The following is a 27,505-nucleotide window of genomic DNA, read 5'->3' as shown; positions in this document are numbered from 1 at the left end:
TGGCCAAAGTGTGAAGAAAAGGGAACCCTTATGCATTCACTGTTGGTGGGTATGTAAGTTGATGCAGTCACTATGGAAAACAGTATGGAGATTCCTCAAAAATACTAAAAATAGAACTACCATCTGATCCAGCAATCTCACTTCTGGGTATAAGAAAACAAAAAGCACATCTCCAAGAGGTATTTGCACCTCCATTTTCATTGAAGCATTATTTACAATAGTCAAGACATGGAAACAACCTAAATGTCCAGAAGTGGATAAACTGATAAAGAAAATGTGACACAGAGAGAAACAGGAACATTATTCACACACAGAGACACACAGCAATATTTATTGGCTACAAAAAAGGCAGGCAGGCCTGACATTTGCAGTAACATGGATTGATCGTGAGGACATTATGCAAAGTCAGATAAAAACAAATAATATAGGATCTCATGTGGAATCTAAAATAACTGAACTCATAAAAACAGACTGGTGGTTGCCAGTGGGGAGAGGTAGACCAGTGATGGTCAACGGGTACCAACTTCCAGTTAGGAGATGGATAAAGTTTGGGGATCTAATGTACAGCATGGAGACTATAGTTAGCAATTTTCAAATGTACAATAGAATGTTAAGTGTCGGGGGGGCACTTGACGGGATGAGCACTGGGTGTTCTTCTGTATGTTGGTAAATTGAACACCAATAAAAAATAAATTTATTATAAAGAAAATACTAAAAAAAAAGAATGTTAAGTGTCAATTTTAAATGTTCTCACTACAAAAACAAAACAAATGGTAACTATGAGGCGATAAATACCATAATTATTTCTCAATATGCACGTATCAAATTAGAACATTGTACCCCTCAAACTTAAACATTACATGTCAATTATAGCTCAGTAAAGTTGGAAAAAATAAGATACAAATACTAAAAAAAATAATGTTCATTAAATGAGTGAAGGAGAGCAGATGGTCAGGAGCTGGAGGTAGAAGACAGGGATTTGCACAGAGGCTAGTCCTGTTCCAGGTCAGCTTCAGGGCTGGCATTAGTGAAAGGAAGGAAATGGCCATTTGGACAATGCTAGGAGGCAGAGGCAGGCCCCAAACATGCAGAAGAAAGATCCCAGGAGGATGGGCTCTGCTCTCCTGGCCTGAAGGGCTCAGGGCCAGATCCCCTGAGCCTGCATGATCAGCCTCTACCCCCAGGGGACACTCAAGGACACCGCTGGTCTTGGCGTAGGGTGGCCTTCCAGTTCAGAGATGGCCCCCATTGGCAGGTGGAAAAACCCTAAGGCCCATCAACCCTGGGCTGAAAAATCCCAGAGTACAGGTATGAACGCAATTTCACAAAGGAAGAAAATGCTTTTCTTCTACTACTTGCCCAAGGACCAACTAAAAGCCACTGAGCTGGGATAGGAATTCATCTTGCTGTTCTCTTAGTCTCTACACTATACTGCCTCCCTAACTTAATGGCCCCAAGTCTCCATTTCCTTTTCTGTATGGCCGGAACCATCAGTGGTTCCTAGCTCACAGTGCTTGTGGAAATTAAGTGATAAAACATACACGAGAGCCCAGCATGCAATAAGTAGGTAAGCATGAAGAAATGATGGGTGTTTGCAAATGTTGGCTCCCGAGTCTCAGATTCCCCCATCAGGCACTCAGCTCTCTCACCTGGTAAGGATTGGCATCACAGAACAAATTGAGGGATAAGGGAGGAAGGGGGTGGGCATGGCTGGGGCAAAGGAAGGCACTTGTTGTGATGAGCACTGGGTGTTATATGTAAGTGATGAATCACCAAATTCTACACCTGAAACCAATTTTACCATATATATTAACTAGAATTTAGATAAACACTAAAAACAAAACAAAAAAAAATATAAGGGACTTTCAGTGTTATCACTGAATCCTAGAAAAACTACTCAGACCAATGTGAAAAAAAAAAAACATCACTTGTGACCTTGGAAAAGTTCCTCCATTCTGGTGGTGTCAGTGGCAGGATGTTGCTCCTGAATTCCACCCATCAGAGTTAGGAGATTAGAGGACAGGAGGTATGCGGCAGCCCGGCACCTGCCTTGTGCCCGGTACAGGTAAGCGCGGCATCCCTTCACCCTGTGACCATTTTGGGGTAGGATTCTATCTTGATTTCACTAGAGTAAGGGAATTAGGAGGATTACTTTACACAGCTACTAAAGATGAAAGCCTGTTGAAAGACCAGAGAACACAGGGTTTACACAAACCCAGCTAACTGGGCGCTGGCACCTATTTAAAACCAGGGCTTCCTGGGGATCAAGAGGGGCCCAAACCACTTCCATCTGATAAGGTTTCTGATATATTAATGAAAAAATATTGTTGAGATTTCTGGTATGTTACTGGGAAAAATGTTTCTCAGAGGAAAAATATTTGGTATTAGGAAATACTAAATCCGGGTTATAAATATTATAGCTGACCTTGCGTGTTAGAGTCAACAAATGTCAACACAAAAAACTCAAGCTAATATAATTGGTCTAGTCTTAGGGCAATTGCTAGATTTACGTATTTCTTGAGACTCTTAATGCGTAGAGCGCCGCAGGCCGGCGCCGCCCACGGCCAAGGGGGCACGTGCTTGGAGAAAACGTGGCCTGGAGTTTGAGGGCGCGCCGGCCTGGGACCCGCCTCTTCCATCCTCTCTGGCCCCCACAAGACAGGCCCTTCGGAAGGCGGACCCGACACCCCACAAGCCACGGATCAGACCGGGGCCCTGGAGCCGAGGCTCAGAGAAGCGGGCTTCTCCCGGCCGCGCCCTCCCCTCCCCTCCCCGCAAGCAGCCCGACCCGACCGTGGGGGCGAGGTGGGAGGTCGTCCCCTGCCGGCGTGGACAGGACATCTGTGTGGCTGGAGCAGCCATTTTCGACTTTTGTGGGCTTTGATGAAAATCTCAAGAAAACTTAGAGGACCTTCTCCCGAGAAGTCTATCGCCCACCTACGCGGGCACCATTTTCCCGCCAGGGGGCCCGGAGAAGTCCACATCCCGGGGTGAAGCCCCTGGTTGGCCTGGGTCCCCCGCCCCGCCCCCGCCCCGCCCCCGCCCCGCCCCCGCCGCAGCCCCGCCCCCGCCCCGCCCCGCCCCCGCCGCGGGGTTCCGAGACCAGGCCCGCGCCGCCGCAGACCGCCACCCAGCTGCGCCCCGAGCCGGGAGCCCAGACTCGCCGCCGCGCCTCGGCTCTGCCAGCGCCGTTCCCGGGCGGCCGACACAGCCATGAAGATGCACTTCTGTATCCCGGTGTCCCAGCAGCGGCTGGACCGGCTGGGGGGCCGCTACGTGGTGCGCTGGGGGCCCGGGTCCCGCTGGGCTGGGAGAAGGTCGGCGACCGGGCGGGGCGGGGGCTCACCTGCTCGCTCAGCTCATCCCTGTGTCATCTCCGTGTTGCAGCTGTACTCCGTGTACCTGGACGGGTACCTCTTCTGCAGGGTGCGCTACAGTCAGCTGCATCGTTGGAACGAACAGGTGAGCAGGTCCAAGGCAGGCGAGGAAAAGCTCGCCCCGGGACACCGGCCTTCTTGAGGGCTCCAAGCTCCTAATCTGAACTCGCTATTCCTTGGTGTACCGTCTGTGTATATAGGGTGCCGCTCCTAGGCGACGGCAGCTGGGAGATGAGGGAGTAGGGCTCAGGTGATTCTCCCAACCCCTTTCCGGCCCAACGATCCCCAGCAGCCCCACCTGGCAAGGTGCTGGGCGACGGTGGCCTCCGTGTCAGTACCAGCTGTTCCCCAGGACAATGTCCCCATTCAAAATGAGTGAACTCAGTCTAGACCAAGGTGTCTTAGGAATCTGGTACATAGGTATTTATCTCCCAGCGTTTGTTAGGCTTACTTCTTTAAAAAGGTGTATCTATTTTTGTTTTCAAGTTAGTGTATAGGTTTCTAGTACCGGCAGGCTGGAAACTCAGGGAATATGACTTCTCAAGACAGGAGGCCATTTCCCACTATAGCTTCTCACTCTGATGCCCTGGTGCATTTTCTCTGGGAGGCAGCCTGATTTATTAGCCTGCTCTAATGGGCTTTATTGTCCTAATAAGGAAGTGTTGCAAGTCCTCAAAATTGGTTAGAGGAGTTGGAAATAAACGTTGCCCTCCCTCTACCTCCATGCAGAGTATTTTCTCTTTAATTATTATTATTAGGTTTTGTATCCTGATTTTATTTATTTATTTATTTATTTATTTATTTATTTATTTTGTATCCTGATTTTAAAGAGCATATACCTGAAATTAGAAAGAAAGGGGAGACTGGGAAGAGCCTGTGAACCTTGATCTCAGGGTCATGAGTTTGAGCCCCAGATTGGGTGTAGAGTTTACTTAAATGAAAACAAACAAACAAACAAACAAGAAACAAACAAACTTGCTCAGGCAAGAGCTGTGAACATTTTTGGGAGAATCTTTCCAGGCATTCTGGGTTTCTAGTGAATAGATACACCTTCTGTTGAAGGACAGCTCTCAATTTCATATTTTTACTATTGGAAACATTGCAGTGAGCCTTCCTGCTCATATCAGAGGGCATTGGAAAAGTCTGTTTTCAAGGTATGATTAAGTTTCTTTGAAGTCAACAACAAACAGGTGTAATGTGCTTGTAATTTGTGTGGGCGTCTTTGAATTGCTAGCACCTGCTGCAGTGCCTGTACACCACCCCCCACCCTACCCCCATCCCTGCCCGGAAGGTCCTCAGGAATGATGGGCTGACTCAGGGAGGGAGGGATTCAGACTTCTGCAAGATGAGAAGCTACTTGTGACCAAAACCTGTCTGGGGATTTGGGAGGACTGCTGAGGTTGGCAGATGGAGATCTTAAGGGAAGAGAAAGTATAAGCGTGTTAGGTATTTGGAGGAGGATGTTGAGGTATCATCTCCCCAATAATCTGTTCTCTCTAATGTGAGGTGGGATTGGGGAGGTTGTCGTTCACAACGTGAAAAGCAGGAGACAGCAGTGGGGAGCAAGAGGGTGTGGAATTGACTGACCACTTCCTGGCTGGCCACCTTACCTCTTCTCTGACCTGCAATTTTTTCATTGAAAATAATAAGCACATAGGTGGTCATGGGTGTCAATGTCCCAGAGTACTTGTGAAGAGTGGGGGCCAGTTTCTCCCAGAGCCTGGGACATGGTACGTGCTCAGGAAACATTTATTGATTGAAAGGCTTGAAGAATTCCCAAAATTTGCCCTCCTTAAAAATGCTTATTTTCAGAAAAACTAAAATCTATCAAACCTTAGCAGTTTCAGAAGCAGCAACATAGGGTGAATAAACTTTTACTCTAGTTCTTCTATTTTGGAAACCATGAACAACAAACTGTTTTTCACTTCAGTGGACTCTTTTTTTCTCCCAAAGATTTATTTATTTGAGAGAAAGGCACACTCGTGGGTGGAGGGGCAGAGGGAGAGAATCTCAAGCAGATTCCCCACTGGGCATGGAGCCTGACACGGGGCTTGATCTCAGGACCCATGAGGACATGACCTGAGCCAAAATCCAGAGTCGGATGTTTAATCAACTGAACCACCCAGGCGCCCCACTGCAGTGGATTCTTAAATATTGCATTGCCACAGCCTGGTGCCCAATGTGAGGTATAGATTAGATATTAATTAATATTTCTTATTTGTCCCAAATTTTCCAAAATCCCAAAGTGGAGATTTTTTAATCCTTTTCCAGCTACCTTACACCTTGCACTTAGCATTTTTCCTCTTTTAGTAGGAACAACTTCATTTTAAAGAAACTATTTAGAACCTAGGTGGCTATATGCATTATTAATTTAAAATAACGATAAACAGTTAAACTGTGTGTTAAGGTTGGTACCAAGATCTTTACATGTAATAGTATGTTTGATTTTTACAGAAGTTCTATGAGCTGGGATTATAATTAGCCTTACTTAACAGATGAGAAAACTGAGGCGCAACTTGCCCTAGATCAAACTGCTAGTTAAGTATTGGAGCCAAGATCCAATCTCCAGAAACTGCTCTGGCCCATTACATTTTGTGGTTTCTTCCTAAAGTTAACAAAACAAATTGTATCGGTAAAACAATTGGGTCCTAGAGTAACAAGCTTTTACTCTATTTTGGAATAACATAAAACTTCCCAATTTTAAAAAGGTGTTCGGTGTGGCGAGTTTTGGGAAACGTATCCAATACTACCACCATGGTCAAGATAAAGAACAGTTTTTTCACTCTAAAATTTCCTTTGTCCCCTTTGCCCTTGATCCTCTCCCTCCACTTCTGACCCCAGGCAACCAAGGTCTGCTTTCCATCTGAGTGAGTTCCAGACACAGAATTTTATTCAGGCTGCCCAGCAAGCCTCCGCAGGGTCAGCAGTACAGTCATCATTACTCCCGTTTTGTAGATAGTCTGAGTCAGGTTGTGAGATTTAGCAAATAAAAACACAGGCTCCCAGTTAAATGTGACTTTCAGATAAACAACAAAGAAGTTTTTAGATAAGAAGTTCCCTGCAGTATTTGGGACATACTTAACTGGACAACTCATATTTTGTCTGGCAACCCTGAGTCTGAGAAAGTTTGGGGGATGTCTCTTAGGCACTTCTCAGCTAGATTTTATTCTTCCGATCCCACTGAAGACGTGAAAATGGCTCAGAATTCTTAATCTGATGTAATACCACTATAAAAAAGGAAACAATAAAAGGCCCCATCTGGGGGTGCGTTTGATGAGTAGAAGTGTATTTCCTAGGAAGCTCTATATCTTGATAGAATAAAAATTTCATCCTAGAGAATTAGCTTATTTATTTATTAAGAAATATTGACTAAGTTCCTCTTAGATCCCATGCACTGTGGTATATCACACGCAGATGGCACTTCAGCATGTGTGATTCTTGACTTTAAGTATTGGATTTCTGTTTTGTACATTGGATAACTTTGAGATTGAGGAACGGCACTTGCCCAGGTGAAGTGGCCCCTGCTCTTTGTCTGCCAAGCTGTGCGGAGGCTAATTCCTTAAGGTGGACCCAAGGGAGGCTGAACCTGGCTGTGCTTGCAAGATGCTGGTTGTGACCAGTGCCCTCTGAAGTCCTTGCCCGCAGCCCTGGCCCACGGTGAGGTTGCCTCCAGGCCTGGCAGCTTGCCCCTCTGCTTTTGAGTGCCACTCATCTCTCTGCCATGTGAAATGCCTGACCTGACTTTTCTCTGTGCCTTTAGCTAAGTAAAACCAGTTTGATTTGTGCTCTGCTCTTGCCTACACCACCTTCCTCTAAGGGATTTAGAGAGACCTGCAAAGGAAATATTTTACCGGCTCATTCTGACCATGTGTTAAAGATGAGGCCATCCTGTGTAAGTGACACTGGACTCTATGAAAAGGATACATGCATTTTTGCAAACATGGTGCCAATATCAGATATGGCAGTGGACATCAGCCATAAAATCTCCGTAGAATCTTACAAAAGAGCCTTCAGTGGGAGTGGAAATGCTCTATGAGCCTGGATGCACTAGTTTAGTCTTCTTCTCCGCCCCCCCCCCCAAACCAGGTACTGACCCAGTCTAGTTCCTTCCGTATTCAGATTCTCTGTTTGTATCAGGCTGGCCTATTCATCACCTCATCACCTCTGACTACCTCACTTCCCCCTCCTGGGAAGACTTCTGCTTTCTGGCCCACTGGTCAGGGACCAGCCCTTTTTCAAGATCCATCTCTAGCCTCACCTCCTCTGGGAAGTCTTCCTTGATTGCGTGAGATGCTTTTCTCTGATTCCTGTGTCATTTCATGTTTAGACCTTGTTATAGTCCTCTTTTTGTGTATATACTTTGCTTCCCTTGGTTATTTAGTTTCAAAAGTCAAATATTTAAATGAAGGAATGAATGAAGTCTGTAGGCATAATATACACAGCACAGAATCCTTTAGTAGATGCTTACTGGAGATTAGGAAGAGGAGAAAAGGGGAAGAAGGGAGAGAAATGAGGGAGAGAAGGGAAAAGTAATGAAAATCTGCCATTCCTTGGCTTCTAGGACCTTGGTTAAAGTCACTTCATCTCTCTGATCTCCAGGTTACTGTGATTGTCATGCAACTTTGATGTGAAGGTGGCAAGATGGCATGTTAATGGTGATGATTACCTCAAAGGGCTATTTTGAGGAACAAATGGAATAACATACAAGCTGCAGACTAATGTTCTTTGGTACCAGATGCCACAGTCTGGCTCTGAACTGTGACCCTTTATCTGGTAAACCTGGGGTTTTGATTCAAAGGACCCTTGGAGAGGTAGGATGGATAGGTCAACTTTAGGAACTGACATTAGGAAGTACACCATTTGTGTCTGTAATTCCACCTGTCCCGGGTCATCACTTTGAGATAAGTATGGGGGGCTAGGAGTGCATAAGGTGGGGAAGGAAGTGATATTTTCCATTGGCCAGTGAAGTCCTCTTCAAGTTAAAAGGCAGAACTGTATGATGGAAAATCAGTGCAGGAGATTGTGCTGGGATTAAAAATATATATTATCTAAACATGGTCTTTCAAAAACAAAAACCCCAAACAAACAAAACATCTCATAATAAAAGAACAAAAGAGGTGTGTTTTCCTTTGGATATCTTTGAACAATTTTGGAAAGAGTCTTTGGGCTAAACTCTAATACCAGGTAATTCTTAGTATGCTATTGATTTTAATAGCTAAACTGTGTGCTGAGACCAGTAGACAGGTTATATTCTGATGGAGTTGAAAAACTGGGGAGTCAATGATTGATGTTTGGCAGACTTAACTACTCAGTTTATGATATGTTTATTTTCCCCCTTAGACCAGTTTTAGAGAGGGGAAGGGAAAGATTCCTTGAGAAGTCAGTTCAGGTTATAAAATCTGCTGGAAGAGTTTTTGGGCTGTGATGGGTATTAGAACCATAAGCCTTGGTGACTTTCCCCCCAGCTTTTGACTTTATGGTAGGGGCTTCCCCAAGATACTATACTATCTTGCCTGTAGAAAACCCAGGAAGCTCTGGTGGCTCAAGGCTGCTGTGATTCAAACTAATTTGAGAGCATCTTCGACATTTGTGAATGCATGCCTAGGAAGACAAGTGCCTTTTATTTTTTTTTTAATATTTTTTTAAAATTTTTATTTATTTATGATAGTCACAGAGAGAGAAAGAGAGGCAGAGACACAGGCAGAGGGAGAAGCAGGCTCCATGCACCGGGAGCCCGACGTGGGAATCGATCCTGGGTCTCCAGGATCGCGCCCTAGGCCAAAGGCAGGCGCCAAACCGCTGCGCCACCCAGGGATCCCGACAAGTGCCTTTTAAAGGACACTTAATCCATTAATCAAGAAATAGTCTCATGTGAAGAAGACAATTCTCTGCTCCTATTTAATGGAATTAGCAGAGCTGGGGTACATATGTCCCAGGTTGTTTGAGCAGCCTTGTTGGTTTGATGCTCCAACTGGGGTGTCTTTGGACAGTGTTTAGCATAACAGGAAAATTACCTTGAATTAAAAAAAAAAAGAATTGTTGCTATAATATTTTATATTACCAGATTTAAAGCAGGAAAGATTGCAAATTTCAATGGCTATAGGGGCCAGGCAGGTGATTTAAATGAGAGGCATGGATCAGGTGAGAGGCAATGGGGACTGGTGGGAACTGCTTAAGCTTCCTCTATAGGGGATGATTACTTGAGGAATGTAAACCCAGTGATTCCAGAACCTCTGATTTTTCAAGAAGCCAGAACATCAGGTTTTTCTTTTTTTTTTTTTTAATTTATTTTTTATTGGTGTTCAATTTACTAACATACAGAATAACCCCCAGTGCCCGTCACCCATTCACTCCCACCCCCCGCCCTCTCCCCTTCCACCACCCCTAGTTCGTTTCCCAGAGTTAGCAGTCTTTACGTTCTGTCTCCCTTTCTGATATTTCCCACACATTTCTTCTCCCTTCCCTTATATTCCCTTTCACTATTATTTATATTCCCCAAATGAATGAGAACATATAATGTTTGTCCTTCTCCGACTGACTTACTTCACTCAGCATAATACCCTCCAGTTCCATCCACGTTGAAGCAAATGGTGGGTATTTGTCATTTCTAATAGCTGAGTAATATTCCATTGTATACATAGACCACATCTTCTTTATCCATTCATCTTTCGATGGACACCGAGGCTCCTTCCACAGTTTGGCTATCGTGGCCATTGCTGCTATAAACATCGGGGTGCAGGTGTCCCGGCGTTTCATTGCATTTGTATCTTTGGGGTAAATCCCCAACAGTGCAATTGCTGGGCCGTAGGGCAGGTATATTTTTAACTGTTTGAGGAACCTCCACACAGTTTTCCAGAGTGGCTGCACCAGTTCACATTCCCACCAACAGCGTAAGAGGGTTCCCTTTTCTCCACATCCTCTCCAACATTTGTTGTTTCCTGCCTTGTTAATTTGCCCCATTCTCACCGGTGTGAGGTGGTATCTCATTGTGGTTTTGATTTGTATTTCCCTGATGGCAAGTGATGCAGAGCATTTTCTCATGTGCGTGTTGGCCATGTCTATGTCTTCCTCTGTGAGATTTCTCTTCATGTCTTTTGCCCATTTCATGATTGGATTGTTTGTTTCTTTGGTGTTGAGTTTAATGAGTTCTTTTAGATCTTGGAAACTAGCCCTTTATCGGATACGTCATTTGCAAATATCTTCTCCCATTCTGTAGGTTGTCTTTGAGTTTTGTTGACTGTATCCTTTGCTGTGCAAAAGCTTCTTATCTTGATGAAGTCCCAATAGTTCATTTTTGCTTTTGTTTCTTTTGCCTTCGTGGATGTATCTTGCAAGAAGTTACTATGGCCGAGTTCAAAAAGGGTGTTGCCTGTGTTCTTCTCTAGGATTTTGATGGAATCTTGTCTCACATTTAGATCTTTCATCCATTTTGAGTTTATCTTTGTGTATGGTGCAAGAGAGTGGTCCAGTTTCATTCTTCTGCATGTGGATGTCCAATTTTCCCAGCACCATTTATTGAAGAGACTGTCTTTCTTCCAATGGATAGTCTTTCCTCCTTTATCGAATATTAGTTGCCCAAAAAGTTCAGGGTCCACTTCTGGATTCTCTATTCTGTTCCATTGATCTGTGTGTCTGTTTTTGTGCCAGGACCACACTGTCTTGATGACCACAGCTTTGTAGTACAACCTGAAATCTGGCAGTGTGATGCCCCCAGATATGGTTTTCTTTTTTAAAATTCCCCTGGCTATTCATGGTCTTTTCTGATTCCACACAAATCTTAAAATAATTTGTTCTAACTCTCTGAAGAAAGTCCATGGTATTTTGATAGGGATTGCATTAAACGTGTATATTGCCCTGGGTCACATTGACATTTTCACAATATTAATTCTGCCAATCCATGAGCATGGAATATTTTTCCATCTCTTTGTGTCTTCCTCAATTTCTTTCAGAAGTGTTTTATAGTTTTGAGGGTATAGATCCTTTACATCTTTGGTTAGGTTTATTCCTAGGTATCTTATGCTTTTGGGTGCAATTGTAAATGGGATTGACTCCTTAATTTCTCTTTCTTCAGTCTCATTGTTAGTGTATAGAAATGCCACTGACTTCTGGGCATTGATTTTGTATCCTGCCACGCTACCGAATTGCTGTATGAGTTCTAGCAATCTTGGGGTTGAGACTTTTGGGTTTTCTATGTAGAGTATCATGTCATCGGCGAAGAGGGAGAGTTTGACTTCTTCTTTGCCAATTTGAATGCCTTTAATGTCTTTTTGTTGTCTGATTGCTGAGGCTAGGACTTCCAGTACTATGTTGAATAGCAGTGGTGAGAGTGGACATCCCTGTCTTGTTCCTGATCTTAGGGGAAAGGCTCCCAGTGCTTCCCCATTGAGAATGATATTTGCTGTGGGCTTTTCATAGATGGCTTTTAAGATGTCGAGGAATGTTCCCTCTATCCCTACACTCTGAAGAGTTCTGGTCAGTAACGGATGCTGTATTTTGTCAAATGCTTTCTCTGCATCCAATGAGAGGATCATATGGTTCTTGGTTTTTCTCTTGCTGATATGATGAATCACATTGATTGTTTTACGGGTGTTGAACCAGCCTTGTGTCCCAGGGATAAATCCTACTTGGTCATGGTGAATAATTTTTTTAATGTACTGTTGGATCCTATTGGCCAGTATCTTGTTGAGAATTTTTGCATCCATGTTCATCAGGGATATTGGTCTGTAATTCTCCTTTTTGGTGGGGTCTTTGTCTGGTTTTGGAATTAAGGTGATGCTGGCCTCATAGAACGAATTTGGAAGTACTCCATCTCTTTCTATCTTTCCAAACAGCTTTAGGAGAATAGGTATGGTTTCTTCTTTAAACGTTTGATAAAATTCCCCTGGGAAGCCATCTGGCCCTGGACTCTTGTGTCTTGGGAGGTTTTTGATGACTGCTTCAATTTCCTCCCTGGTTATTGGCCTGTTCAGGTTTTCTATTTCTTCCTGTTCCAGTTTTGGTAGTTTGTGGCTTTCCAGGAATGCGTCCATTTCTTCTAGATTGCCTAATTTATTGGCGTATAGCTGTTCATAATATGCTTTTAAAATCGTTTGTATTTCCTTGGTGTTGGTAGTGATCTCTCCTTTCTCATTCATGATTTTATTAATTTGAGTCTTCTCTCTCTTCTTTTTAATAAGGCTGGCTAATGGTTTATCTATCTTATTAATTCTTTCAAAGAACCAACTCCTGGTTCTGTTGATCTGTTCCACAGTTCTTCTGGTCTCGATTTCGTTGAGTTCTGCTCGAATCTTTATTAACTCCCTTCTTCTCTTGGGTGTAGGATCTATTTGCTGTTTTTTCTCTAGCTCCTTTATGTGTAAGGTTAGCTTTTGTATTTGAGTTCTTTCCAGTTTTTGAATGGATGCTTGTATTGCGATGTATTTCCCCCTCAGGACTGCTTTTGCTGCATCCCAAAGATTTTGGATGGTTGTATCTTCATTCTCATTAGTTTCCATGAATCTTTTTAATTCTTCCTTAATTTCCTGGTTGACCCTTTTATCTTTTAGCAGGATGGTCCTTAACCTCCACGTGTTTGAGGTCCTTCCAAACTTCTTGTTGTGATTTCTAATTTCAAGGCATTATGGTCTGAGAATATGCAGGGGACGATCCCAATCTTTTGGTATCGGTTCAGACCCGATTTGTGACCCAGTATGTGGTCTATTCTGGAGAAAGTTCCATGTGCGCTTGAGAAGAATGTGTATTCAGTTGAGTTTGGATGTAAAGTTCTGTAGATATCTGTGAAATCCATCTGGTCCAGTGTATCATTTAAAGCTCTCGTTTCTTTGGAGATGTTGTGCTTAGAAGACCTATCGAGGGTAGAGAGAGCTAGATTGAAGTCACCAAGTATAAGTGTATTATTATCTAAGTATTTCTTCACTTTGGTTAATAATTGATTGATATATTTGGCAGCTCCCACATTCGGGGCATATATATTGAGGATTGTTAAGTCCTCTTGTTGGATAGATCCTTTAAGTATGATATAGTGTCCCTCTTCATCTCTCACTACAGTCTTTGGGGTAAATTTTAGTTTATCTGATATGAGAATGGCTACCCCTGCTTTCTTTTGAGGACCATTTGAATGGTAAATGGTTCTCCAACCTTTTATTTTCAGGCTGTAGGTGTCCTTCAGTCTAAAATGAGTCTCTTGTAGACAGCAAATAGATGGGTCCTGCTTTTTTATCCAGTCTGAAACCCTGCGCCTTTTGATGGGGTCATTAAGCCCGTTCACGTTCAGAGTTACTATTGACAGATATGAGTTTAGTGTCATCATGATATCTATTCAGTCCTTGTTTTTGTGGATTGTTCCGCTGAACTTCTTCTTAAAGGGGAATTTTAAGAGTCCCCCTTAAAATTTCTTGCAGAGCTGGTTTGGAGGTCACATATTCTTTCAGTTCCTGCCTGTCCTGGAAGCTCTTTATCTCTCCTTCCATTTTGAATGAGAGCCTTGCTGGATAAAGTATTCTTGGTTGCATGTTCTTCTCATTTAGGACCCTGAATATATCCTGCCAGCCCTTTCTGGCCTGCCAGGTCTCTGTGGAGAGGTCTGCTGTTACCCTAATACTCCTTCCCATAAAAGTCAGGGATTTCTTGTCTCTTGCTGCTTTAAGGATCTTCTCTTTATCTTTGGAATTTGCAAGCTTAACTATAAAATGTTGAGGTGTTGAATGGTTTTTATTGATTTTAGGGGGGGATCTCTCTATTTCCTGGATCTGGATGCCTGGTTCCCTTCCCAGATTAGGAAAGTTTTCAGCTTTGATTTGTTCTACATATTCTGGCCCTCTGGCCCTTTCGGCGCCCTCGGGAACCCCAATTAAACGTAGGTTTTTCTTCCTCAGGCTGTCGTTTATTTCCCTTAACCTATCTTCATGGTCTTTTAATTGTTTGTCTCTTTTTTCCTCAGTTTCCCTCTTTGCCATCAACTTGTCTTCTATGTCACTCACTCGTTCTTCCACCTCGTTAATCCTCGTAGTTAGGACTTCTAGTTTGGATTGCATCTCATTCAATTGATTTTTAATTTCTGCCTGATTAGCTCTAAATTCTGCAGTCATGAAGTCTCTTGAGTCCTTTGTGGTTTTTTCTAGAGCCACCAGTAGCTGTATAATAGTGCTTCTGAATTGGCTTTTTGACATTGAATTGTAATCCAGATTTTGTAACTCTGTGGGAGAGAGGACTGTTTCTGATTCTTTCTTTTGAGGTGAGGTTTTCCTTCTAGTCATTTTGCTCAGTGCAGAGTGGCCAAAAAAGAAAAAAGGAAGAAAAAAAAGAGAAAGAGAAAGAAAGGGGAGAAAAGGGGTGGGAGAAGCAAACAGAAATCAAAAAGAAAAAAAAAACACACGGGGAGTATCTTCTGATTCTGTGTACTTTAAGTCCCTTGACTTCCCCTGGAACTTGTCCATCTAGCTGGTCTTCTGGGGGAGGGGCCTGTTGTGCTGATTTTCAGGTTTAGCACTTGGGGGAGCTACTCTGCCCCCTGCCTGGTGCAGGGCTCAGTGGGGGTTGTTTACCCCGTGAGGCCCCAGGAGGAACAGCCCCAGTGGCGGAGGCAGCTCTGGAGCCCTGGAGTCAGCTCCCGCAGTCACCACGGAGCTCTCCGTCTGCAGGGCCTGGAGGCTCCGGGGCGGGGCCGCTGATCTGCTCAGCTGGGGCAGGAGCGTCCTTGCTGTCCTGGGCCCTCCCGGCCTCTGCCTGTCCCGGGGGAGGCCGGATCCTGGACTGTGTCCCGGCGCCCTGTGCTGCGGGGCCTGCACTGTTGGATTCGCACTCCCGCCCCGCAGCCCCCTCCGCGGAGCCGCCCCCGAGCCCCCCGAGCTGCTCCCGCCCCGCAGCCCCCTCCGCGGAGCCGCCCCCGAGCCCCCCGAGCTGCTCCCGCCCCGCAGCCCCCTCCACGGAGCCTCTTCCTCTGCCCGAGCCCCCCCAGCTGCTCCCGCCCCGCAGCCCCCTCCGCGGAGCCGCCCCCGAGCCCCCCGAGCTGCTCCCGCCCCGCAGCCCCCTCCGCGGAGCCGCCCCCGAGCCCCCCGAGCTGCTCCTGCCCCGCAGCCCCCTCCGCGGAGCCGCCCCCGAGCCCCCCGAGCTGCTCCTGCCCCGCAGCCCCCTCCGCGGAGCCGCCCTCGAGCCCCCGAGCTGCTCCTGCCCCGCAGCCCCCTCCGCGGAGCCGCCCTCGAGCCCCCGAGCTGCTCCCGCCCCGCAGCCCCCTCCGCGGAGCCGCCCCCGAGCCCCCGAGCTGCTCCGGGTCCCGCCGGTCCCGCCGTGGGCGCTGCAGCCCTTAGGGAGCTCGGCGCACTCTCCCGGGGCGCAGGTGTCTGTTAGTGTCCCCGGGAGCCCGAGGGCATCCCCGCCCTCCTGGGTCCTGCTCCACCTCCCTGCGAGCCCCTTTCCCCCGGGAAGGTCGGTGCAGCTCCTGCTCCTCCGGGACGGGGCTCTCCTGTCCTGGGGACACTCGCCCCAGCCTCAGCCCGGCTCCTCGCGGGGCCCCTCCCCCTTGGAGGCCTTTGTTCCTTTATTTCTTTTTCCCCGTCTTCCTACCTTGATAGAAGCGCGAACTCTTCTCACTGTAGCATTCCAGCTGGTCTCTCTTTAATTCTCAGGCCGAATTCATAGATTTTCAGGATAATTTGAAGGTTATCTAGGTAATTTGGTGGAGACAGGTGATTTGGGGACCCTACTCTTCCGCCATCTTGCCCCTCCCCCCAGGTTTTTCTTTTTTAAAATAACTTTATTTTTGTGGACCAGTTATAGATTTACAGAATAATTGCAAAGATAGTAGAGAGAGTTCCCATATATCCCTGCACTCGGTTTGTCCTGTTGTTTTCCATGGAACTATTGTAACAATGAGCGAATATTAATACATTATTATTAAGTATGGCCTACAATTCAGCTATATTTCTTTAGTATTAGCCTAATGTCCTATTGCTTCCCTAGCATCCCATTACATTTACTTGTCTGCTTACACTCCTCTTGACTATGTCAGTTCCTCAGACTTTCCTTGTTTTTACTGGCCATTTTGAGGTGCACTAGTCAGTTATTTTGTGAGGTATCCTTCTGTTAGAATCTGATGTCTTTCACATGACTGGGTTGGGGTTATGTAAGACCTCAGAGGTCAATGTTATTCTTATATCACAGGAGGAGTACCTACCATCATCATGACTTAGCACTGTGGATGCTCACCTTGATCACCTGACTGAGGCTGTGTTTGTCAGGTTGGACCACTGGATTTGTCTGATATGTTAAATGTTAAAAATGTACTCTTTTTCCTCCTTTTCCAAAGTATACCCTTTGGAAGGAAGTCGGTATGTGTAGTCCACGCTTAAAGAGTAGGGATTAATGCTCCATCTCCTTGTGGGGTGAATATCTACATAAATTATAAGGATTCTTCACAGATTTGTCTCTTCTCTCCTATTTATTTATTCAGTAATTTATTTTTTAAAAGATTTATTTATTTATTTATTTATTTATTCATGATAGACGGGTGGGGGGTGGGCAGAGACACAGGCAGATGGAGAAGCAGGCTCCATGCCCAGAGCCCGACGCACGGGACTCGATCCAGGATTGCGCCCTGGGCCAAAGGCAGGCGCTAAACCGCTGAGCCACCCAGGGATCCCCTATTCAGTAATTTATATCTGCATAGACTCCTGGATATTACTTTATGCTTTGGGTTATACTTCAATACTGCCTTAATTTTGTTATTTTAGTGGTTCCAGCTTTGATCCATGGGAGCTCTTTGTCTGCTCTTGTGCCTCTTTGACACACAGCCATTGTTGATTTTTTTTTTTTTTTAGTACTTTCTTGTTTTCTGGTGCTACAAAATGCTCCAGACTCCTCTTATATATATCTCTTGCTTTGGTCATGGTTGCTTTAGTTGGGGGAATGGTTAAGAGAAACCAAGATCTTGGACTAGGTATGGTATGTTCGTTGTTACTGTAGTGTTGTTGTTTCTAGGCCCTCTTTGCTGATGGAGCAAGGAAATATGTGTATACACATACCTATAAATATTTTTATATGTAGCCATATGCACCTATGTTAAGCCAAATATGAGTTCATACCAATATCTCCAACTATAATCTGTCACCACATGGATCATTCTAGCCTACTCCTCTTGCTTATCTGAGTACTCTTCAGTATTGAAAAACCTGGCTCCCATCACCTGTCATCCATTTGCCTAATTATCTTACCTATAGGCAGGCATTTGCTAAACTTTCTAGATCTTAGACCAATGCTGTCCAATTTTCTGCACTGATTGAAATGCTCTATGTTTGCCTTGTCCAATTCAGTATCAACTTGCCACAAATATAATTGAGTATTTGAAATGTGGCTAGTACAACTGAGGAACTGAATTGTAGATTTTATTTCATTTTAATTGATTTAAGTTTAAGTAGTCACAGGTGGCTTAGTGGACATCATATTAAGTGGCATAGCTCTCGGCCATTTTAAAGATACTGGTTTTTCCTTGAGTGAGATAGGAAGCCATGAAGGATTTTGAGCAGGGCAACAGATTGATCCAGCTTACCTTTTTTAGAATGTTACTTGAGGTGCTGTATTAAGAATAAATTGAAGGGGGTTAAGGGCAGAAGTAGAGAGATCTGTCATAAAGCTGCTGCAATAATGGGGCAAAGAGAGGACAGTGGTTTGAACCAGGGTGATGGCAGTGGGGGTGGAGAGGATTGGTAAGATTCTTGATGTATTTTGAAGCCATGGCCTATGCAAAGTTAATATTCACCAGATACACACTGTATTTGTGATAAAAGCCATGGACTTAAAATTCTTATCTGTTTGTTTCTCTTAAATCTGTTTTCATTTTCTTTAAGCCACTGACTAGGGCAATAGTAAGAGCTTTCACCCTTCTTCTCCAGGCATACCATGTTAAAACCTGATTCCTGACTAGTTTCTCCCTTTATGTATTTGTTTGTTTGTTTTTGTGTGTTTATTTATTTAAAGATTTACTTATTTCAGAGAGAGTGGGAAGAGGGGCAGAGGGAGAGAGAAATCTCCAGCAGGCTAACCATGGAGCCCAATGCGGGCTTGATCTCCGACTCTGAGATCATGATCTGAGCCAAAGTTAAGAGTCAGAGGCTTAAATGACTGAGCCATTCAGGCACCTCTCCTTTCTCATATTTTAAAGAGAATGATGCCATGCCTCATCTGCAAGCTGCTACTGTAGGTATAGGGCTGGAATGAAGGAAGATGCACTTTTTGATTATCTTAATTTAAATCATATTCTTCATAAATCCACTATTTTGCTTACGTAAAAATAATTACCACCTTGGTCTTGGATCAACATTTGGGTGAGTGGGAGGGTAGGAAGGGGCCGCACTAGGTTTCTACTGGCATCATATGTTAGCCTTATAGAAATTTTATATACCAGCACTGTTCAATAGAAATATAGTATGAGCCACATATGTAATTTAAAATTTTCTGGTAGCCCAATTAAAAAGCATAAAAAGAAACAGTGAAATTAATTTTAATATACTTTATTTAATCGAGCATATAAAATATTATCATTTTAACATATAATCAATATAAGAAAATACTAGCAAAATATTTTACTTTTTAAAAAATTTGTACTAAGTTTGGCAGTCAGGAGTGTATTTTATACTGATGGCATATATCAATTCGGACTAGCCATATTCCCAGTGCTCATTATCACTGGCTGGTGGATAACATATCAGATAGCATGCTATAAACATCTGCTCTATGTTCAGATTTGATGGTAGGGTGGAGAATTAAATTCCTAACTGTCATCATTGGTATCACAGATGCTATTGAAGAATGAATTGAAGAAACATTGTATGGTGTGAGTGGTAGGCAGTCTTGCAAAAACAAGTGAAAAATTAAAATGTATCCCAGATCTACTAAACTCAGACTGGAGAGGTCAGTTTGTAGTATGTCTAGTCTAATAGTATTTTCAGAAAGTGATCCTGAAATAAACTCTTCCTTAAGAAAATCAAAGCATCACCTTTTCCTCCTTTAGGTCACCAGGAAGGGTTAATTTTCAATTAAGTACTAGAATGAGACTTGTCCCAAGAGGAGGCTTTGGTGTCTCATCAATCTTGAATTGGAGATTCTTTGTCTTAACTGTGTTTTCTGGATCTTTCAGCTGAGGCGGGTCTTTGGAAATTGCCTGCCACCCTTTCCACCAAAGTACTATCTTGCAATGACCGCCTCCATGGCTAATGAGAGAAGGGACCAGCTGGAACAATATTTGCAGAATGGTATGTATTTGGATTTTATTTTTATAGATTTCTTGAGATACAGATCACACACTGTAAAATTCACGCATTTAAAGTGTGCAATACAGGGGCACCAGGGGGCTCAGTCAGTTAAGCATCCACCTTCAGCTCAGGTCATGTTCCCCGGGTCCTGGGATCAAGACCCAGGTCAGGCTCCCTGCTTAGTGGAGAGCCTGCTTCTCTCTCCCACTCCTCCTGCTTGTGCCCACTCTCTCTCTCTGTCAAATAAATTTTTAAAATCGTTAAAAAAATAAATTATGCAATTCAGTGCTTTTTAGTATATTTACAGAATTGTGTAATCATCCACCATGATCTAACTTGAGAACATTTTTGTCAAAAAGAAACCTCATACCTAATATCATTCACTCCTTAGTCTTCTCCCCCACATACATCTACCACCCCCATACTAATATCTTCCTTTATAGATTTGCCTGCTCTGAACATTTAATATAAATGGAATCATACAAAATATGGCCTTGTATTGGTTTTAAAAATACTCTGTTCTCAGATTTGCCCCTGGGTGTTGTATGTTGGCTTTGATTATAGAAGTGAAAGCCATATTACCTGGACTGAGACCGAAATAGAGGTATGAGATGAATTATTTTCCTGAAAGCTCTCAGCAGATACCAGAGATGTTTATCAGACATGCCAGAAATGCGTCTCTGCCTCTGTCCTTGCCAGGGACCCTTAGAGGTCTACTGTCCCCTGGTGAGGCTTGCAGGACCATAGTCCCTGTCCATTGCCTGCATCCTATGAACACTGTGCACAGCAAAACTGTGGTTGGCAAAACTGAACCCTCTTAAAAAGAGGGGGTTTGGGAGAAATAGCAAAATTGACATTAAACTATTTAAAGATTTCGAGAAGGAGAAAATAGTATATACACAAAATATTTTAAAAATAGAACTTGTCAGAAGAGTGTACAATGAAAGGTACATTCCCTTCCAGATCAGCCCCACAGGCCTCTAGAAGTACGCACCATTACAAGCGGCTTATAGATTCCATGGAAAAATTTTTTGTGTCTACTGATGTGTATGCATCCCTGTTTGTTAAATACAAATTGAAATGTACTCCATATACTTTTAGGTACCTGACTCTCAAAAACTTTATTCTGAAAGAATTTCTGACTTACAAAAAAAGATGAAGAAGTAACACACAGAGTTTCTGTAGTCTTCACCCAGATTTCCCAAATGCTAACATTTTACACTTGCTTTACCACCTCTCCTCAATTTCATGAGTATGCATAGGTATATTATATATATATATTTTTTTGAGAGGCCTGTGTTACACAAGCCACTTTCCCCTTAAATACTTCTGTGTGTGTTCCCTAACATCAAGGACATTCTCTTCTAAACCAGTGTAGTTATCAAAATCAGGTGATTAACACTGATACATGTCAGCTAATCTAGAAACTTTTTTCAAACTACACCAGTTATCTCACTGATATCCTTCATAGCTTAAGAAAAAATGGTAGTTTCTTCTGTGAGTTGATTTTTCCCTCTTAAAATATATATTTTACAGACCATTCTAGACCAGCAATTATAAACTTCTTCAATTATAAACTTATTTCTCATGGCTGCACATATTTCCTTAAAGATAGTAAATAAACATTCTAGAAGTCATTTATTTCCCATTCATTTTTTGTAATGGAAATTATACCTCTTTTGAACGTGTTAAATAAGCCTTCTCAAACTCAAAATGTAATACCTGTTGAATTTTTCTTCTCTCTTGGTTTGATTTCTCATGTCTTAGTGAAGTACTCCTTTAACTATGGGCCTTTTGGCAAGGATCACAGTGCCTAAAGGGTTGCTTTTCTAGACCTGGCCTTTGTGCACTTCATGGGGGTTAGCTCCTGCATCCTCTGGCAAGAGAGAACAAGGGAACTCAGTGTTGTGACTGAGACCTGGGCTCCAGAGTCAGATCCAGAATCAAATCCTAGGTTTGTACTTCACTGGTTGTGTGACCTTGGTCAAGACATTTATGTTCTCTGAGCTTCAGTGTCTATCTGTAAAATGGAGATAATATTCACCTCAGGGTTTGTTGTGAAAATTAAATGAACTAAAATATACAAGTGCTTAGCATTGTAGCTGGTCCTTAACAGTTGCACAGTAAATACTAATTGGATGAACCATTTTTTCAACAGCTTTCCTCATCTCCAAGAATCCATGCTAATAAGCATACTGTTAATTTGCAAATATACCGCATATATTCCAGAAAATAAGACAAGGGCTCCCCCCACCCCCAAGCAGAAAATACCTCCCTTAAAAAAGAGAGAATACCTTTTTTTTTTTAAAAGGTTTTATTTATTTATTCATAAGAGACACACAGAGGCAGAGACATAGGCAGAGGGAGAAGCAGGCTCCATGCAGGGAGCCTGATGCAGGTCTCGATCCCAGGACCCTGGGATCATGACCTGAGCCAAAAGCAAATGTGCAACCACTGAGCCACCCAGGCATCCCAAGAGAATACCTTTTATAAAAAGATTCTCATAATACAGAGACTTTCTTTTCCTTATTTTCTTTTGAAAAATGTTGCATTTGGGGGGAAAGATACAACTCCAAATGACTTCAGTAAGTGCTCATTTTGAATGCTGGTAGGAGCTACATCATGAAATCAATTGAAACAGCTACCAAAAAAGCAAGAAAGGAAAGGAAAGAAGGAAGGAGGGGGGAGGGAAGGAAAGAAGGATGGAAGGAAAGAAAGAAAAAAGAGAGAAAAAGAGAAGAAAGAAAAGGAGAGAGAAGGGAAAGAGAAAGACATCTGCTACAGATTTAGTAAGTATCTAGGTTTGGCTAGAGGGCAGGTTCCAGGAGAGACATTATGGGAAGGAGGGTAAGAATTGAGGAAAGCAGGCTGGGGAGCGCCTCATGGGGGAGTCTGGACTCTTCAGGGGAAAGTCTCTGCCCCTCTTCTCTGGCCACAGCACCTGAATATTGGTATCTGAACTTTAAAAACTACGAGGGTAAATTACTCTTCTAGAAGAGTAGAAAACTTTAAGTTTCTATGACAGCCTTCTAATAATTTTTCTGGGGATAACCTCTTGAGAGCTTCTGGTAAGAGAGATCCTCTCAATCAGCGTTTCTTGGTTGATTTCAAATTTTCAAATTAAGAAATTGTCTTGCCAAAGTAGAAGTCCAGGTCCAAGTTTTAAGACCCTTTTGCTTTTCACATTAAGTTCATCATCATCCTGGAAGGGCAGCATGCTGGATGGGGAGTGATATGGAGCTGTGGGACTAAAGTGAGACTCCTGGGCCTGATATGATGGGTTTATGTTGCTGTCAAGGCTGCCTTGAGGAGGCAAGCTTTGTGGATTTTCATGTGTTTGACAGGTCATAGCTCCATTGCTCAAGGAGGCAGGGTTGTACTGGCAAGGCCTTCAGCATTCCCTGGGGGATAGAGCAATTTAACAGAGAAGTCAACTCAGCCCTGTGCTAACTGGATCACCATCTATATTTTTCAGTAACTGTGGACCCAAACATGTTGAGAAGTGATGTCTTCGTTGACTTTTTAAAACTCGTACAGTTGGTAAGTGTGCTCTTCTTTTTTTAAGATCATGATTTTACTGCTGGACATGTCTCTTAGTTACCATGTGCATGTTTCTGGCCATTGACCCCACATGGGATAAAATCTATTCGTTCGCAGTAACTGGAGGATGGTTCCTATTTTGTTTTGTTTTGGTTTTTGGAGGTTTAGATTCTTGATGGAAAATAAGCATGTCACTCAACCTTGGAACTCATCTTAATTTTTTTTTTTTTGTAACTCATCTTAATTAAGCAGATACCTTTTTAATCCTGTAGCCTAAGCACTGTATATCTCTGGCCATGGGGAAGAGAACCTTTCATCATTAAGGGCCCCCACAATTCTGGGACCTTCCATCTCTCGCTGGAATCAAGAGTGCCACAGTAAAGACATCGAGATAGCAATAAGAGCCATCCCAACTGATACTTGTATATTCTCTGCTCCTGACTTTTTTGTAAATGGGTCACAAAGAAAAGTCAGAGATGACATTGTGCAACTCCCTTTCCTTTGTTGGTCTTCAGAACTACTGACCACTTGCCCTGTAGAGGCTGGAAGTTTGCCAAGTAGGCTTGGTCAGCACACCACTTATTCTTGTTATACACAGGGGAACATGTTTATGCCTACAAGTATGTTCTTGACTGAATGGAAAGCTTTGAGAAGATTGAAGTCATAAGAATAACATGATATTATTGAACCGGATCCCTAATGGAGGAATGATACTTTGATGGAATTTGTAAGAACTGGGAGCAAATTTCATTTATTCAGTGGGTCAATTGTGTAGGTATACTAACTGGATCATTCAACTTGAGAAGCGACCCTGGGGTCTCCCATGGTGTCACTATTCCTATTTTCACATATATTTGATGGCTTAAAAATATGTGCTTTCTTTTTCTTTGGAAAGTTTGTTGTTGAGGTGTTGATGGTCATAAAACTCAAACAGCACAAAAAGGCATATGATCCCACCACAAACCTCCGGCACCCCTTTTCAGAGACAACTGTTTCCAGTTTAATGTGTGTTCTTTCTACACGTTTCTGTGCATCTACATGTGTTCATATGTATGCATATCCTTTATGTTTTACAAATAAGCACAAATTCCATGCACTTACAGAGACTGGTTTGTTTAATTCTGCATCTTGCACATTGTTCTCCATCAATACACCATCAACGCACCTCTGTGCGTTTGGCCTCAATTCTGTCATCTTTTTTGGGCACATTATGGCTTTTGCTTTCAGTGCTCTTTAAAAACCACTCATGGGCTGTCAGTGTTTTGGAGCTTTGTTCTGAGTGCCTTTTTTCTTTTTCTGATAATTTGAAAGATTTCTACCTGGTTTTAGTTCCGTGTCTTACCTTACCTTGCTTCCTCTGATGAGATGTTCCCTCTTGCAAGGGCTTTATTTTTCTCTCTGTTTCTTCTGTCAACTTTGCCAGATGACTTTTATATCTTTGCTATCTTACCTCTTTTTTTGAGGCCTCCATCTGTTCTTTGAGGTCTTAGTTCAGAGAAGCCATATTTTTACTAATACATCTGTCATTGTCATCTCCTTAGTGCCATGGTTTGAGGAATATATTTTTTACCTTTAGTTGGCCACGATTCCTCCCTCCTTCCCCACAGGAGTTGTGCCAAGGGCTCTTTCTATTTCTTCTCAGGCAATCACTCAGCTTTGGAAGGGGCTGTGCTTTGTGAGCCAGCTGACACACAGTGTTGGAGGGGGAGGGGCTAGGGTTGAGGCATTTGACTCTATTATACTCCTGAATCCTACCTCTTGTTTCTGAGCACTTTCTGTAACGTTCTGCCTGGGGGCTGGGCAGTGTGTCTAGCAGTGAAGCCATAGCTATAGTTCCACACATGACAACCTAGCAATTGAACCCCCTTTCTAAGTAGTCTCAGGACTGGCTGAGTAGTTAAGAGTGCAAGGTCAGGAGTGAGATGACCCAGATTTAAATTTGGACTGCCCAACTTTCAATTTGTATGGCTTGGGGCAATTTACTTAGCCTCTTTGTATTTCAGTTTCCCCATCTGTAAAATGGGGAGAATAACCTCTGCCTCACAGGGTTGTTTTGAGAATTCAGTAAGCCTTCAATCTCTTTCTTTCTCTTTTTAAGGTTTTATTTATTCATGAGAGACACAGAGGCAGAAATAGGCAGAGGGAGAGGCAGGCTCCCTGTGGGGAACCTGATGCGGGACTCGATCCCAGGACCCTGGGATCATGACCTGAGCCAAAGGCAGACGCTCAACCACTGAGCCACCCAGGTACTCCCTTCAATATCTCTTAAATATCTCTTAAAGCACTTAAATATTATCTGGCAAACTTAACACTTAGGAAATATGTGCTACCATTAGCACCAGTCCTTTCTTCTCTTCCCAACAATGCTGAGAGACTGCTTTCTGCAAAGATAGTGCATCTGCACATTTTTTTGGCCTCCCCTGCCACCAGGTAGTGTGAAATGGGCCTGCAGTTGGGCTCCCTAATCACACTAGGCCCTGGTGATTAACAGCTTTAAGGCAGCTTCTGTGTGACCTACATTCTCTGGCACCTCAACACCCCTGCTTCTCCCCTCCCTGGCCAGGTCTGATTTTCACTACACTTGGCAGCCCCTCTACAAATCCCGTTAGTGGTTCAGGCTCGGGACAATTTTCAACTTCTTCAAGGATGATTTTCCTTCCGCTCATTTTCTGTTTGTCTCCAGAGGAGAGCAGGGCAGAAGTAACTTTACTTCTAAAGCTATTTATAAAAGACGTTGATGATTTTTAAAAAGACATTTAAATCAGGAAGGTGGTTCTGTGTTCATCGCGTCCCTGCCCTACTTCATTCTGTCCTTTTTCATTCATACGTTGAACAAATGTGTAGTGAATGCCTGCTGCGAGCCAACACTGCTCTGGAGGCTGGGGAGACACCAGTAAATAGCACCCCGTCCAGCTCACAGAGTCTGGGAAACTGTCTTTTTGGGGAAACAAACGTCACTGGGCACAGCACTAAATGTAACAAGCTCTGTGAGACAGGACCACACACCATGCGTGCTATGCTGCTGGGCATGACCCCGGGGAAGGTGAGGGCTGTGTCGACCTTTCTGTCCTCTCAACTCCGGTGCAGCATTTGTGAATCCTGCCACTCTGCTTACCCCAATGTGATGTACAAATATCATTCCGTATGTGTGCCCTGGTAAGAAAAGGGCTGGGACACACTGCCATGGATGAGAGCGTGTCTGGGAGACCTTCTAATGGAAGAGACCATTGAGCTGGAAAATTTCTCGGGTGGGCAGGGAAGTAAGATTATACTCTAGATTTTTCTTCCCATTAGGGACAAAACAACAAACCACATAGATATCTGGTGGTCTAGAAGACTCAGGACTGATATTAGTAAAAGTGAAGCCAGTAGCCGTGTAGTATTGGGGGTGAGTCTACCCCAACTTCCAGCAGATCCTCCTCTGACTACCTTTCAGGGCCAGAGCGATGTATTGGCAGTAAATAGATGCAGTCAATGCAGGAGAGAGTTGGCTTATGGAGCTTGCAGCAAGATGCTCCTGCAGGACATACAGGAACTGGAGAACTGGAATGAGCAGTGGTGATATGTGGATTTGCTGAATGTGAAAGGAGCCCGAGGAACGGGGATTATTGTAAATTGAGGTAGGAACAGCAGTTGCCTACCTCAGTATACAGACCTACATATCTTCACTGCTCCTGATAAGTGGTTGACCTGCAGTTGCCAAGTGATTATTGCCATGTAATCATATGCTCCCAGGCCTGGCTCTCCGGGGTCAGCAGTACAAGAGCATCTTCTCTCTGGGCGAGGACATAGGGACTTAGAAATGTGAATGTGTGCAACCTCCCTGGCACCCCTCTGAGGAAAGCCTTTGTCAAGGATTATCATATGCAAGTTGCAAAAACAAGAGGGGTTTCCCTCCATAGGGTGATTTAATCTGGGAGAGGCCTGGTCTCATTTATCCCCTATAACTTGTGGAAGGAGGTGCTATTAGGATCTCTTGTTCAAGTTAAGTAATGTGTCTGAGGGCACATATCTCATAAGTAAAAAGACCTGGATACAGAGCCCCTGCTCCATTGATGTTATGCGATATTTCTAGAATGATGGTAGCTCACCCAGTCCTGCCCTAACCATGTACCGCTTGTTTTGTGTCCCTAGACTCCGTTGACTTACTACATTCTATGTTTTTTTTTTTTTTTCATTCTATGTTTTTGCCCTGTGATCACCTTGGAGATAAAGGGAAGTTTGAAAAGTCTTTAGACTAAAGACTTTCTAATGTTCTCAATTCTAAAATTGTAGTGTTTTGTGTCCTTCCTTGTGTGAACAACATATTTGAGAAAAAGAAGGCTGAGAAGGTATTTGGAGTAG

The 27,505-nt window shown here is 43.6% G+C and overlaps 1 protein-coding gene across 8 annotated transcripts in view; it reads left to right on the top strand.

Annotated features, from left to right (window-relative positions):
- Positions 1-3,102: 3,102 nt before the first annotated feature.
- SNX31 (sorting nexin 31) overlaps positions 3,103-27,505 on the top strand; it is a 72,574-nt gene continuing 48,171 nt past the window's right edge. For all 8 annotated transcript variants that reach the window (XM_072774047.1, XM_072774046.1, XM_072774045.1 and 5 more), the window contains exons 1-4: positions 3,103-3,279; positions 3,388-3,462; positions 19,507-19,621; positions 23,097-23,161. In XM_072774047.1, the coding sequence (XP_072630148.1) occupies positions 3,214-3,279; positions 3,388-3,462; positions 19,507-19,621; positions 23,097-23,161 (321 nt within the window). In that variant the 5' untranslated portion in view covers positions 3,103-3,213. The remainder of the gene's footprint in view (positions 3,280-3,387; positions 3,463-19,506; positions 19,622-23,096; positions 23,162-27,505) is intronic.

This window comes from Canis lupus, chromosome 14, assembly GCF_048164855.1.
Source record: "Canis lupus baileyi chromosome 14, mCanLup2.hap1, whole genome shotgun sequence".
Taxonomy (NCBI): domain Eukaryota; kingdom Metazoa; phylum Chordata; class Mammalia; order Carnivora; family Canidae; genus Canis; species Canis lupus.
This window is presented reverse-complemented; position numbering and strand designations above follow the sequence as displayed.